Source organism: Cicer arietinum, chromosome 2 (genome assembly GCF_000331145.2).
Source record: "Cicer arietinum cultivar CDC Frontier isolate Library 1 chromosome 2, Cicar.CDCFrontier_v2.0, whole genome shotgun sequence".
NCBI classification, from domain to species: domain Eukaryota; kingdom Viridiplantae; phylum Streptophyta; class Magnoliopsida; order Fabales; family Fabaceae; genus Cicer; species Cicer arietinum.
Genome location: NC_021161.2, coordinates 48314400 through 48328412, shown reverse-complemented (window position 1 = coordinate 48328412; position 14013 = coordinate 48314400). Strand labels below are relative to the sequence as shown.

The 14013-nt window shown below is 30.0% G+C and overlaps 1 protein-coding gene across 1 annotated transcript in view; it reads left to right on the top strand.

Moving 5' to 3' along the window:
• The window catches only part of LOC101496165 (plant UBX domain-containing protein 4-like), a 4221-nt gene extending 3281 nt beyond the window's left edge, over positions 1 to 940 (top strand). Inside the window, exons 3-4 of the mRNA XM_004491069.4 lie at positions 200 to 295; positions 392 to 940. Coding sequence (XP_004491126.1) covers positions 200 to 295; positions 392 to 787 — 492 coding nt within the window. The 3' untranslated portion in view covers positions 788 to 940. The remainder of the gene's footprint in view (positions 1 to 199; positions 296 to 391) is intronic.
• The last annotated feature ends 13073 nt before the right edge of the window (positions 941 to 14013 follow it).

The window sequence follows — 14013 nt, the reverse complement described above, 5'->3', positions numbered from 1 at the left end:
ATATTTTCTGTTTTAGAGGTTAGGTAGAGAGAAAGAGAATTATGTCTTCTATGTCGCTTTACTCTGGAATTACATAAGTTCTCTTCTATGATGTGCTTTCCTATCCAATAAATAATACAGCTTCTGTTTCTTTTGAATCGGGTTCTATCATTTTCTTGCTGAATTATTATATGCTTATCATTAGTTTACCTCAATGCAGAGCATAAAGAAGTCTGAATGTCCTAAAGAACTTGAACCAACTGATCGTCGAGCTTCTGTCCGTCTCAACCTCACAAGGCGGGAAGAAGACTACCCCGTATGCCTCTTGTTTATTATGTCTTTACCTTTGAATGTGTTCTATTCATATATATTCCTTTTACTTATCTATTTCTCTTTGGAAATATAAATATAGGAACCAGTGAAGCCACGCAATGCTCCATTTCGGGGGGTTGGAAGAACTTTAGGTGGCAGCAGCTCAAGCAGTGAAGCTGCCGGTGAACCTATTCAAACAACTACTGGTGCTTCCTTAAATACTGCTTCAGTACTAGCAGTGGGTCTAGTTGTTGATGAGTCCCAACCTGTGACATCAATCCAGCTAAGGTTAGCTGATGGTACACGTATGGTTTCTCGCTTCAATCACCGCCATACAATCAGAGAAGTTCGAGGATTCATTGATGCATCAAGACCTGGTGGGGCAAGAAGTTATCAACTACAGACAATGGGTTTTCCTCCCAAACAACTTACTGATTTGGACCAGACTATAGAGCAAGCTGGTATAGCCAATTCAGTTGTTATCCAAAAATTGTAGGTTGTTTCCCTGATTTTATTTCCAGTCATGTTGAAATTACTCTGCTATGCATAAACATTGATTGATCTACTTTTGTGAATTCCAAAATGTTCCTTGTTGGTATACTCCATATGGAATTGCTTTTCAGGAAAAATAGAAATGATGTTTAAATGAGGTATTGTTAGTAGGAAAGCTAGTCAAACACATTTCTGCTTAGTTCATGTTCCCTCTACATTTTAGTACCCCTTTTTTATGGGTCATACTAACAACTTCCAATTTTTACTTGTGCATTTGATTTTAACACAAGTTGACTTGAACAAACCAAATCAATTCTCATCTAAAATTTATCGGCATTTCTCTAAACTCTCTGTAATTAATTTCCAATATTTCATTTATTATTTATAATAATTTCCAAGAAAACTTTTGATTGTTGCTCTCCCCGGAAGGAGGATCCCAGTGGGAGAGCTCTTGTTATGTTGGCATATCATTGGCTGTGTAATAACTTTGCCTCTGCCCTCTCGGCAGTTGATATTCTGTCTCGGGTTGCGGTAGCTCGCTGAAATTTCTGTGCGTGCCTGTGTTGAGGTGCTTCTGTGTTTGAAGAAGTGTGTATGTTCTGTGCCAATGGAGATGACATGAGAAGAAGAAAATTTGGGAAGGAAAGGAAATTTAGTACCAACGATCCTAACGATCCAAACTACTTGTATTGTATGACTCACCTTCAAAAATGGTGCATACCCAAGCACAATAGACTAGAACAGTTGTACTTTGAATAGGTTAAAAATATTTGTCGAGAAAAGCTAAACGTACTAAATGTATTTATTAGCTTTTGCAATTTTTGTCCTTAATTAATCTGGCACTTCGAAAATAATCATTTTTAGAAAAAGACTAACACACTTATCAACATACTCATCAACCCAGTCTTTCTTCTAAACTAAAATCAATTATATGACTTAAGGAAGCGAATTTTGTTCTATCAAAAAAAAAAAAAGAAGTAATTCTTGTCATGGACTATTAAAATACAAAAAAAATTGCCTGAGACTAAAAGTTAAAACTAGATAAACATATGAAGCGTAAAATAAATAAATTCAAGTACGATATGAATTTTAAATTTTTGACTCTGAATATTGAATATTGAGATGAATTATTGTTTTGAGCTGATTGAAGGTCCAGTTTATCTTAACTAGTGTATATAGGCCCAATATTCTTGGCAATTGATTATGCTCGGTCTCAACAATAAAGATACAAGTTGGACCTAATCCCACAAAGGAGCATTTCGTCCTACCATTGATATTTGTCTTAAGTGTGAAAGAACACCTAAAGGGCCTTGTCCTCAAGGCTAAAGGGTTTGCTATTGTTGTAAGGAATTAGGTCACATTGTGATGGTTTGCTTAATCTTGAAGAAGGGATCGTCGTTTGACCCCAAGTTCATTGCTTAAGGAAGAGTCTTCATCTTGAGTGGAGAAAAAGCTAAAGGAGTTGATAATCTAATATGAGGTACTGTTATATAAAAATATTTCTTTTAATAGTACTGTATAACTCTGAAATTACTCATTCATTTATCTCTTATGGGTGTGTCCAATATTTAGGATTAAATCTTGTCTCTCTTTCCTACCAATTAAGTGTATCCACTCATGCAAAAGAGAACATTTTCACTTCCATCATGTGTAAGAATTTCCCTTTTACTATATCTGATAAACTTTTCGAGGTTAATTTAGAGAAAATTGATATCATCTTAGTTATAGATTTTCACTACTCCGATTCTCACATCTTTGTGAGATTTTCATTAGTGCTCACATACTTGTGAGATTTTCACTAGTGTTCGGAAACTCATTCTCTAATATACACATTTTCAACTATGTATTTTCTTAGTCTCGTCAAGCTTACAACATTGTATTTTTACTAGCATAGTAGGCTTACACAATAACTCAAGTTTATATCAACTTAAGGATGTACAAGTAGTAATGTGTTTGATTTGTTTGGGATCAAATTACTACTTTCTAAGATAAATAATGATGTGAAGTTGTATATAACACACTCAATAAAAATGATCCTCAAATCTGTTTAAGTTTGGAAGAGTGTGTAGAATGAAAATAATGATAATAAGCTTGAATAACTTAGATATTTTCTTATAGGTGATTCTCTTTATGTTTGAAGATTAATACTTCTATATTTAAAGTTTCATTTGGAGTTTTAAACATATGGGTTAGCAAAATATAGCTGCTAAAGACTTTGTTAAGTTTCCTTGGACTTGTCTTTATTTGCAACATTGTCATTTTGCCTTTACCCTCGTGTTAAGTATGTTGAGAGTATGATTGCTATGGTATGTTCTCAAATATGGTTTAAGTACGAGGATGGATGTTATAGTTTCTTAAGTCTTAGTTATTAGAGACTTTGCTAAGTTGCCTTTGACTTGTCTTTATTTGCAAAATTGCCATTCAACCTTTATTCTCGTGTTAAGCATGTTGAAAGGATGATTGTTATGGTCCATCCTCAGATCTGGTTTAAGCACGAGGATGGAGCTTCTATTTTATTGAGTCTTGATGTTATTGTTTGTTTTTGATTTCCCTTTTCCAACCACTTTGACTAGTGTACCATTCATGTCAAGTACATCACCTTTTCGTACCTTTGTACTTTTTTGTATGTGTCAAATTTGTTATGAGGATATCATTTGTGTCTATCCTCATCTTGAGACTGTATGCATCCTTTGATGTAACTTATTTTACGGAGGTTCATGGATGATCCTCCTCATATCTATGTAACTCTTTGAGAGATGCTTGTATGTCTTTCTTTCCAATATATGACTGTTGGAATTTGGTGTAAACATGTTGACACATTTTTTACTTGTTAGGTAACCTTCTAGTGATTTGTAAAATACATTCTTATTGTCTCTTGATCTATTATTGATGAGAATGTTCTTTCTTGTTTCTAATACCTTGATAATCACGATTAACATGTTTGTCTTACTTCAAAAAAAATTGAACAATGTTGACATAGTGTTTTTGAACTGTTCACATAAGACCTCATTTTTATATATGAGAGGATGATTTTTGTGAGAGTTCATCCTCAAGTTAAGTTAAGTGCGAGGAATAAGATTTTTAATCTCCCACATAAGAATATGTGATTGATGTGATGTCACTTCTATGTTTACTTTTAGTAAATCTTGAATAGTTTGAACAACTTGTCAACTTTTGTCCTGTTGTACTTTTATGATAATTACTTTTTCAATAATTGTGAGATGAAGAATTTGATAAATATTTATCCTCGAATCTGAGATTGTGAAGAATATTCATCCTCGAACATGAGATTGTGATGAATGTCCATCCTCAGATTTATACTCGGATATGAGATTCTAAAAAATATTCATCCTTAAATCTATTATCGCATCTGAATACTTCATCCTCTAATTTTCATATAGACACATCTGGACCCATAATTATTCTTGACTTCTTCCAATAGATTTTTATATTTCATTGAGATGCAACATATTGCGATGATCATCCTCAGCTTGAAGATAATCATCGCAATCTTTATAAATTAAGCTCTTCAATTCTTTATTATGGTTAAGTACATTACTTACAATGGTGTGGTAACAACGTACATCCTCTATTGCACATTCCATATATGTTTAGGAGGTGCAACTATAGTTGCATTCTTGTTGATGAATCATTAATGTGGCATTATCTTGAAAGCTATTATGACTTTCTCATCCACTCAATTAAAGCTCTTATGGTTCAAATGATAGTCAACTTCGAATATCTTCATGAAGCCTATAATGCTACTAACGTAATCTTCTAATGTTACTCAGATTCTTTCATTGTTGAGTTGATACAACACACTTATTTATGTGAGTGGCTTCAAGCTTGATCGCTTTTGTTCTTTCAACAACAAAAATGCAAAAGCAAACATCAATAGATCACCATTTGGAAAACTTAATATTTATTTCATAAGGTTTGTTGTCATTAAAATGCATATCAAAAAGGTTTTTACTTCAACTGTTCTTAGTTGGGAACAACCAAAAACCATATCGAAAATGCATAGTTTTCTCGGTTTAGTGGGATATTACAGGAAATTAATTTGTGGATTATCTCAACTAGTCTTGCCTTTAACCAAGTTGACCCGTAAAGGTCATCCTTATGTATGGGATGAGCGTTGTGAGCATAGTTTCAGGAACTCAAACAAAGATTGACCTCTACCAAGGTGTTGGTTATACCTAGTGATGCTTCGAGGAAATGACTAGGGTGTGTTTTGAGGTAAAACAAGAAGGATGTAGTTTATGCCTCGTGACAACTGAAATCACATGAAAAAAGTTATCCAACCCATGATCTAGAGCTAGTTGCCATAGTGTTTGCTCTAAATTTATGGAGACATTATTTTTATAGAGCAAAGTTTAAAGTTTTTAGTGACCATAAAAGTTTGAAATACTTTTTTAATCATAAGGATCTAAATATGAGGCAACAAATATGGATGGAGTTCCTAAAAGATAATTATTTTGAATTGAAATAAACCTCGAGTAAGACGAATATTGTGGCAGATGTTTCGAGTAGAAAATCACTACATGTACTTATCATGATGGTCTATGAGTTAGGATTGTTATAAGAGTTTCAAGACCTAATCCTAGATGTAGGTTTTATGGGCCAATGCATATTTTTAAGTAAAATAATCATCTCTTGTGAATTTAAGGATCAAATTTGAAATACTCAAAATTCAAATTTAGACCTGTAAACTCAAAAAGAAAATATCAGCTTCTCGAACTATAAGGAAGGAATCATTCTCTTTTCAAGAAAGATTTTGCATTCCTAAGGACGAGAACCTTAAGAGAATAGTGCTAGAGGAAAACATAAGAGTAGTTTCTCTATACATTCTGGTTTCTACCAAGACATACCAATATCTAAATAATATATTGGTGGTCGGGCTGAAACGAGATATAGATGATTTTGTCTCCAAATGTTTATTGTGTCAAGAAATTAAGATTGAACATCACAAACCCTCTGGTTTACTCCCCCCTTTATAAATATATGAATTTAAATGGGAAAACATATCCATGGACTTTGTGATGGGTCTACCTAGAACTCAAACTGGTTTTGGTTCTATTTGAGTTATTATAGATAAGTTGACCAAGTCAACTCACTTTCTACCGGTTAAATCCACCTACTGTTTGGGCCAATTAGCTAGACTCTACATTTAAGAGATAGTGAAGTCACACGGTGTGCCTATTTCTATTATATCAGATTGGGACCTTAGGTTCATCTCTAAGTTTTGGGGAGCTTTTCGTAAATCCTTAGGGACTAAGTTATGCCTTAGTATAACTCTACCTTCAAGAGATAGTGAAGTTACACGGTGTACCTATTTCTATTATATCAAATTGGGACCTTAGGTTCATCTCTAAGTTTTGGGGAGCTTTTCATCAATCCTTAGGGACTAAGTTATGCCTTAGTACAACGTATCATCCACAAACAAATGGTCAATCTGAAATAAGCATTCAGACCTTAAAGGATATGTTAAGGGCATATATGTTGGAAGAGAAAGTTTCTTGGGATAAGTTTGTACCTTTGATAAAATTTGTCTACATTAATAGTTATCATTTTAGTATAAGTATGACACCTTATAAGGCCCTTTACATTTGAAAGTGTAGAACTCCCTTATATGGGTTTGAGGTGGGAGAGAGAAACCTTTTGGGTCTTGAGTTGTTCCAATAAACCAAAAAAAGAATCAGATCTATTAGAAAAAAGTTGTTAACGACTCAAAATCGACAAAAGAGTTATGTTGATAGAAGAAGGAGACCTCTTGAGTTTGAAGAAGATGAACATGTTTTCCTTAAAGTCATTCCTACCATAAGCATTAGTACAGGCATTGGGGCTAAAAAGCTTAATCCTCGCTTTATTGGTCCATTTCAATTACTAGAGAAAGTTGGACCTGTTTCTTACCACATTGCCTTACCTCGACATTGTCAAATCTTCATGATGTATTTCATGTGTCCCAACTCTGAAACTATGTGCATGACCATACCCATGTGTTGAAAGTAGAAACATTGTAGTTAAAGACAAATTTAAAATATAAATCTAAAATGGTATATATTATTGACCACAACTTAGAGACTTTAAGGAACAAAATAATTTCCTTAGTGAAGGTCTTGTGGGAATGATTAACACCTAAGGAGGCAGCATGAGAATTAAAGAGTGAGCTTAAAGACGAGTTTTCACATCTTCTTGCTCGAGGTAGACATGTTTACAATTTTGAGAACAAAATTTTTAAATGGAGGGGAGAAAGTAACATATTCTACATTTAAAAAATTTACCTTTAATATTCATTAGTTAATTGATTTTATTGTGTGAATATTTATTTAATTAAAGAGTATAAAAAATTAACTAGTGGATCATGTAAGGGTTTATTTTACTTTTTAAGAGTAAAAGTTTTTATTTTAATTTTAATTATATTTTCTTTTCACTCTCACACTCACACTTAAACATATGTTAATAAATAAAAAAAGACTATCTCACTTTTTCTATCATGCAACAACACACCAATTTTCACTTTCTTCTTTAGGTGGTTGACTAACACCCAAGCTCCATCACTACATCACACAATACTCTTCCATTTCATCTCTCTTCTTCCATTCATAATCAACCCCATACCACCACTCTTTTCCCTGTTCCTTCTCATTTTCAACAAAATTTTTCAATCTATTCCTTCACTCCTTTTTTGTCTCTCAATAAAACATTCATCAACAACTTCATCTTTGTTTCTTCATCCTTACTCAAATTCATGATAAAAGTATGGTTCTAAATCATTTTTGGTGCATGCATTAGAAGGAAGTGGAGGGCAAACTAAATGAGGTCAAGAATTCGATAAGATGAAAGTCTAGGGTTTTATTTTGTGTAATCTTTTGAAAAGGTGAGCATTCCTACTCAAATGTATAAAAATATATAATTTAACTATTATATCTTCTCTTCCATGTTTATGTGAAGTGAATTGAATTTGTGAGGTGTTGTTGTTGTGCTTCTTGAGAATATTAAATATAAATGTGAGTTGTTAAATTGTACTCCATCTGTGTTTGATTAAGTGCATGAATGACTAGAGTAGATGAAATTATTTAAAGCATGTGGATTGTGAAATGTTTATGTTGTTGTTTCAAATTCGTATAGACATATGTTCAATATTTTGCTTATAACTTCTTCCCTAGGAACCCTTTTAAATGGTTTTTGTTTATTTACAAACTAGATACATTTTCCTTTAATTTGAGCATAGATTTAATTAGATTTAAAGGAATTTTGATAATTTATAATGCTTTACAAGTTGGAAATATAATAGTTGTTTTGTTTTTGTACATCTATGTAATAATAAATTGTACTAGTTGATTGCTTACCTTGAAAAATCAAAATTTTATTAATAAACTAGACATTATATGTTTTCTAAAGATTGGTCGTTTACTCAAATCTACATCAAGAGTTTTGATTATAATGCTTGAAGTTAGCTTAAATGGCATGTTGAGCGATGTTAAAAATTATGTTCTAAAACTAATTCATGAATGTTATGATTTATAAATGATGTAATAGCTCAATTTATGAGATAATTATTTTGTGAAGTTTCTTGATATTTAATAAAGACAATATATTAATGAATATCTCGAATGTAATGTTGAGACAAAATCTCTCTAAATTGTTTTAATGATAACAAAATCATTTCAAATATTGTGATTATGCATATTTTCTAATTTGTGCTCTTGAGTGTATCAAAATTAGAAAACAGGTTACTCATCACACTGATCAAAAGAAGTATATTTGACACAACCTGACACATCCTCTAAGCTAGAGGATAAACATTTAACCTCTAAGATAGAGGTTATACAATATTATAGAAAATTTGAATCCATGACAAAATAAAATGAAGATAAATATATACATGAAGATAGACAGTAAAATGATAAATAAATCAAGAGGATCCAAGACAGAGGACAAACAAATGAAAGGATGAACTTCTAGTGTCATTCATTATCTTACATAGGGAATGTTCAAAAGTACCATAGTACGAAAAAGTGACGTATTTGACAAAAAAGGCAAGACACTACAACTCTTGGAAAAAGAAAAAGCTAAAAGTACAAGTCATGTCTTAACTTATGGAAAGATCAAACCTCTTATACGAGGAAAGACTGCAAACTCATCCTTCTAAGCTCATGCACTACAAGGACAATTGGAATGAAACTTTTGTAAATCAGATTAATGATCATAGACATTTAAACAAATCTCCAACGGTCACTATATACTTTTATTCGTGGATGGAGCTTCATAACCTCTATAAAAGGAAGAGAACTCGTCATCATTCAACACAACAACTAATCATACAAAAGAAAGATACTCAAAGCTAAGAAAAGCAATCTCATCATCTCTTTGCACTTTCTTTAAGAGCATCCTCTTAGAAAGTTTTGCAAAAGAGAAAGAATCATATTCTCATCACTAAATCTGTATATTCCAAGTTTTTATAAATTACTTGGCAATAGTTGTAAATCGAAAAGAAAAATAGTGTAAGTCTGGTGAGGCTGGAAAACAAACACATAAAAGAAAAAATTCCTTTAGAGGACAAGTCATTTTGAACTATAGTGAAACTCACAAATTTGTGAAGAACTGGACGTAACCCATTTTGTGTGAGCCAATATAAATTTATGTGTGTCCTCTTTACAAGCTTTAGTTTTTCTATTTCATACATTCATCCTCATATAATTTGCATTTCATCCTCTCATAGAGGATACAACTTTAAAACAATTCATTAGAAATTTTAAAACAACAATATCTCTATTCAACCCCCCTTCTAGTGATATTTCAGTTACTTCATGTAAATGTTGCAAATTCTTGAATTTACAATACATAGATTATGATATAGGCCTAAGTGCCAACAAAGGGATCTAAATGTCAATGTTAGTCACTATTCGAACTCTATGAATTGTTCAATGTGGGGTTTGTGACTATGTGTCATGCTTGGAAGATGCTTCAAGCAGGGGTTACAGAGTTCTAATCCTGACCATACCAATGATGGAAAAGACTTAATCATCCATATTACTAACATTGTAGTATTTAAAAATCAAAATATTATATTATGAATGTTATAGGCTCTATTTGGTATGTTTAAATTTCTTTATGAAATTAAGTTTCACGGAGATTTTCGTCTCATTACTTTGCTCTCTGTGTTTTTAGTTAAACAGGTTTGACGTGTCGAGAATCATTACAAGAATGATAGCATTTTGATATCTATTTCGTTTAGCATGGTCTTTTTATGAGAATATCTTTTGTACATTAAAAATTGAAGAGAACTGTGTATATCTTGTAATTTATACATCTATCTTGAATCATGCATTTAATACTACTTAAATATTATTATGGGTTGTCGTTATTTTCAATCAATGTAAATGAAATACTAATATTATAAATGTATGGCGTTACATTTTTGGTTTGGCTGTGATACAGTATCCTCCGTACAAAAACATTTTTTTGTTCTTGACATACTCAACTTTACACTATATATTACATTGTTATGATATAATAAATGTATCTTTTCTTCAACCTAATACCTCTCCCGTTTTTCAAACACACATTTACTTGAACGTTGGAGTTCTTGTAAGTGCCACTCCCTTAGAATCATGAAGTGCTATTCAACAAGTCTCACTTTGACCATCCTCGTCTCTATTTTTTGTTTATATCAATTATAAATTTTAAAATTGTTGATTTCAATTAGTTATCACTTGTTTTCCATGAATTCCATTATTTATTTAATCAATTACTAAAAAATCTCCTTTACTATTTACCTTTATTTTCATTTTTTATTCTCATTCTCAATTATCACTCAAATGTCTATAGCAATTATTTATACCACATTTAACATTTTAAGAAATCACAACCTTTCAAATTATTTTGTAATGTAAATCTTTTTTTACGATGAATACTGATGCACTATAAAAAAAATATTAACATTAACAATATTTTTTTTAATATACACTTTTTTTATTGATTTAAATTCATATAAATTTTATTAAATTTATACAGAATGCACATATTTAGTAGAATTTATATGAATTTAATAATAAAAAATATATTTAAAAATATATGTTAAAAATTATATTATTATCATTTCTCATTTAAAAAGTTGAAGAACAAGATTATATGCAGTTGTTTTATAGGTGGAGATCATCAAATTATAAACCAAATATTACATTGTTATATAAGAATATGCAGTACAACATAATATAAATATACAAATTTTTCTATCGACCATGATAACATAACACTGGTTTTCTTGTAAAAGAAAAAAGTAAAATACAATATACGTCAAATGGTCAATGATTCGTGTAATTATCATTTCTCATTTAAAAAGTTGAAGAACAAGATTATATGCAGTTGTTTTATAGGTGGAGATCATCAAATTATAAACCAAATATTACATTGTTATATAAGAATATGCAGTACAACATAATATAAATATACAAATTTTTCTATCGACCATGATAACATAACACTGGTTTTCTTGTAAAAGAAAAAAGTAACATACAATATGCGTCAAATGGTCAATGATTCGCGTAGGGTAAGGTTTGGAAACCCAATAGTGAGAAACTGAAAGGAAGTGTCCCACAAAGAGGGCAACATCTATGTAATATGGGCTTCTTTTGCTCTCTTTATCTCTTACAACCCACTTTTTTTCTCCATATATTACTATTTGATTAGATTGACATGACCCCTCTGACATAGGGTATGTCTTTGCATGGATTCCAATTTACAAAACGCTGTCGTGTTGCTTTCATTGCCAAACTATCAATAAGACAATAACTTCAATTTTTTCACTCTAATTTTCCCACTTAAATTATTTTTTTTATCATTAATTTACAACATTTTCTATTGTTCACTTTTAAATTTTTTATTTTTTAAGAGAAAAATTTCATTCTAATAGTAATATATATATATATATATATATATATATGTATGACATTTATTTTTTTATATTTGTTAATAAAGTTCAAAAGATTGTAATTATTTTTTATTTTAAAAAATTGGTAGAATAGTCTATCAAATTAAGCTCTACAAATAAAAAAGCAAAAGTGTGGATTAAAAGAGAGATAAAATATCTAATATGAGCAAAGGAACATCACATGGGAGATAGGTGTTGATGGATGGTTGATGTTTGATTCCTTTCAATCACACCCAACGCATATACCACTCACTACAAATACAAATACAAAATCAAAACAAAGATAATTGATTGCCAACAACACACCAAACAAAGTGTTAATGGTGACTTGGTGTTGCACTTTGCACAATTTTAATTAGCCACTATCTTTTGCAATATGATTCCCATCAAACTGGCAACAAAAAGTATAGCTATTATTCAATATTAAATGTAATGTTACATTTTTTACTAATAATTGGAATAATTTTGGCAACTTATAAGGTGCATAACCAAAAAATTTGATATATTATCTTTACTTTGTAACTTTAGTAATACATCCATGCAATGTAAGAGGCCGGTGACATTTTGTTTTCTGAGGACATTAGATTGAATATAAATTTAAATAAAGAATGTTACAAATTAAAGTATGGTAAATGAGACACTTTTTTATTTTCCTCTCGTATTTTTTCTATTTTCTCTCAACTAAATTATTATACAATCATCTCTTTTTTTTTTCTTTATGCTTTTTTTTTTCTTTCATAAATCAAAGGATATTCAAGTGATCAAATAATTTATACATGGTATATAAATTTGTTTCTATTATTAAATTAATAAATCTTAATATTAAATAAAATAAAATATAATGAAGTTTATAAATTTAACGGTGGAAAATAAAATTATGTATAATTAATGTAAAACTATTTTATTTGTGGATAAAGGAAAAAACAATAACTACTCTATTAGTGGCAAAACTACATATAATTGGCAAATGTGACGTAGTTTAGTTTGTGTGTGTGTGAGATGTGCTTTATAGTTAGTGCCCGAATTGGTTGAAATAAATATTAGTATTTTAATTATGTTTTTGTGTTGGAGTAGCTTCATGTAATTGTGATGCTTGAAATCGTGATTTCGTTGTGAACTTGATTTGTATATTAATAAGATAAGTTTGAAATATGAATTGAAGTCCTTCATTTATATGGTGAGGATCCCAACTCACTATTTACTTCAATTCTCAAAATGTTTTTGCTCTACTTATATATCGCTTTGCACCTTGCGTATGGTCCAATACTAAAATTTGTATCAAATAGACCCCTTCACAAATCCCAACCTGTTATTTTCACATGGATATGAGTCAAAATAAGTTAAATGTTTATTCAAGAATCAAACATATCTCGATAAAAAATTGTCATAAGTTTATTTCTCTTAGGTTTGACATGACATCTTTCAATGTTAGCATATATGATTTGTTTATCTACTTAAAAATATTATTTTAAATAAAATAATAATGAGGATAAATTCTATTTAGAGATATAACATGACAATATTAGGCTGATAATAATATTAATGTTATTTTATTTGTATTTTTTTAAACATGACAGATTTAAAGGTCTAAAATATTTTTTAATATGACATCTTTAATTAGATAGTCTTATGCATATAAAAATATTTTAGTTTTGTCTATTTCATAAAAAGTTTGACCTAACTTAAGTTTAATATAAGCTAAATTACATATAATTGTTGATTGAATTGACCAAACTAATCTTCATCCTAATATATTGAGTCTACTATACTACATTGTCTCATTTCTATCAACTTGTATACATAACACTACTATCTACTAAAAAAAAAAATTACATGCGATAAGAAGTTCTCAGTGATTAGTTAAAACTATCACAAATGTTGGTATGATAATCTTCAATGTCTCATTAATCATCTATCAAACAAACTGAATGACAAATTTTTATATATATTTAAAAAAATAGTAATTTAATTAATATATATGGTTATTATCAACGCACCTTTTGTTATAGATATATTAAATGTTAACTTTTCATATTCTAGTGAAAAAAGAACAATAATGCATCTAAAAATTTATAAATAGTTTTATATTTAATGAAAAACAAATAAATAAGTGAAAAAGTCTTATAATATTTAAGAAAAAATAGAGTATATGATTTCATATTATTTAATTATAAAATAAGTATAAATATGATTTTAAGCATTTTTAATTTTAGTCTATATATGTTTAATTTTTGTGTAGTTCCACTTTCTTAACATATTGTAAGAGAAAAATGATATTTAAATGTATAAAAAAGAAA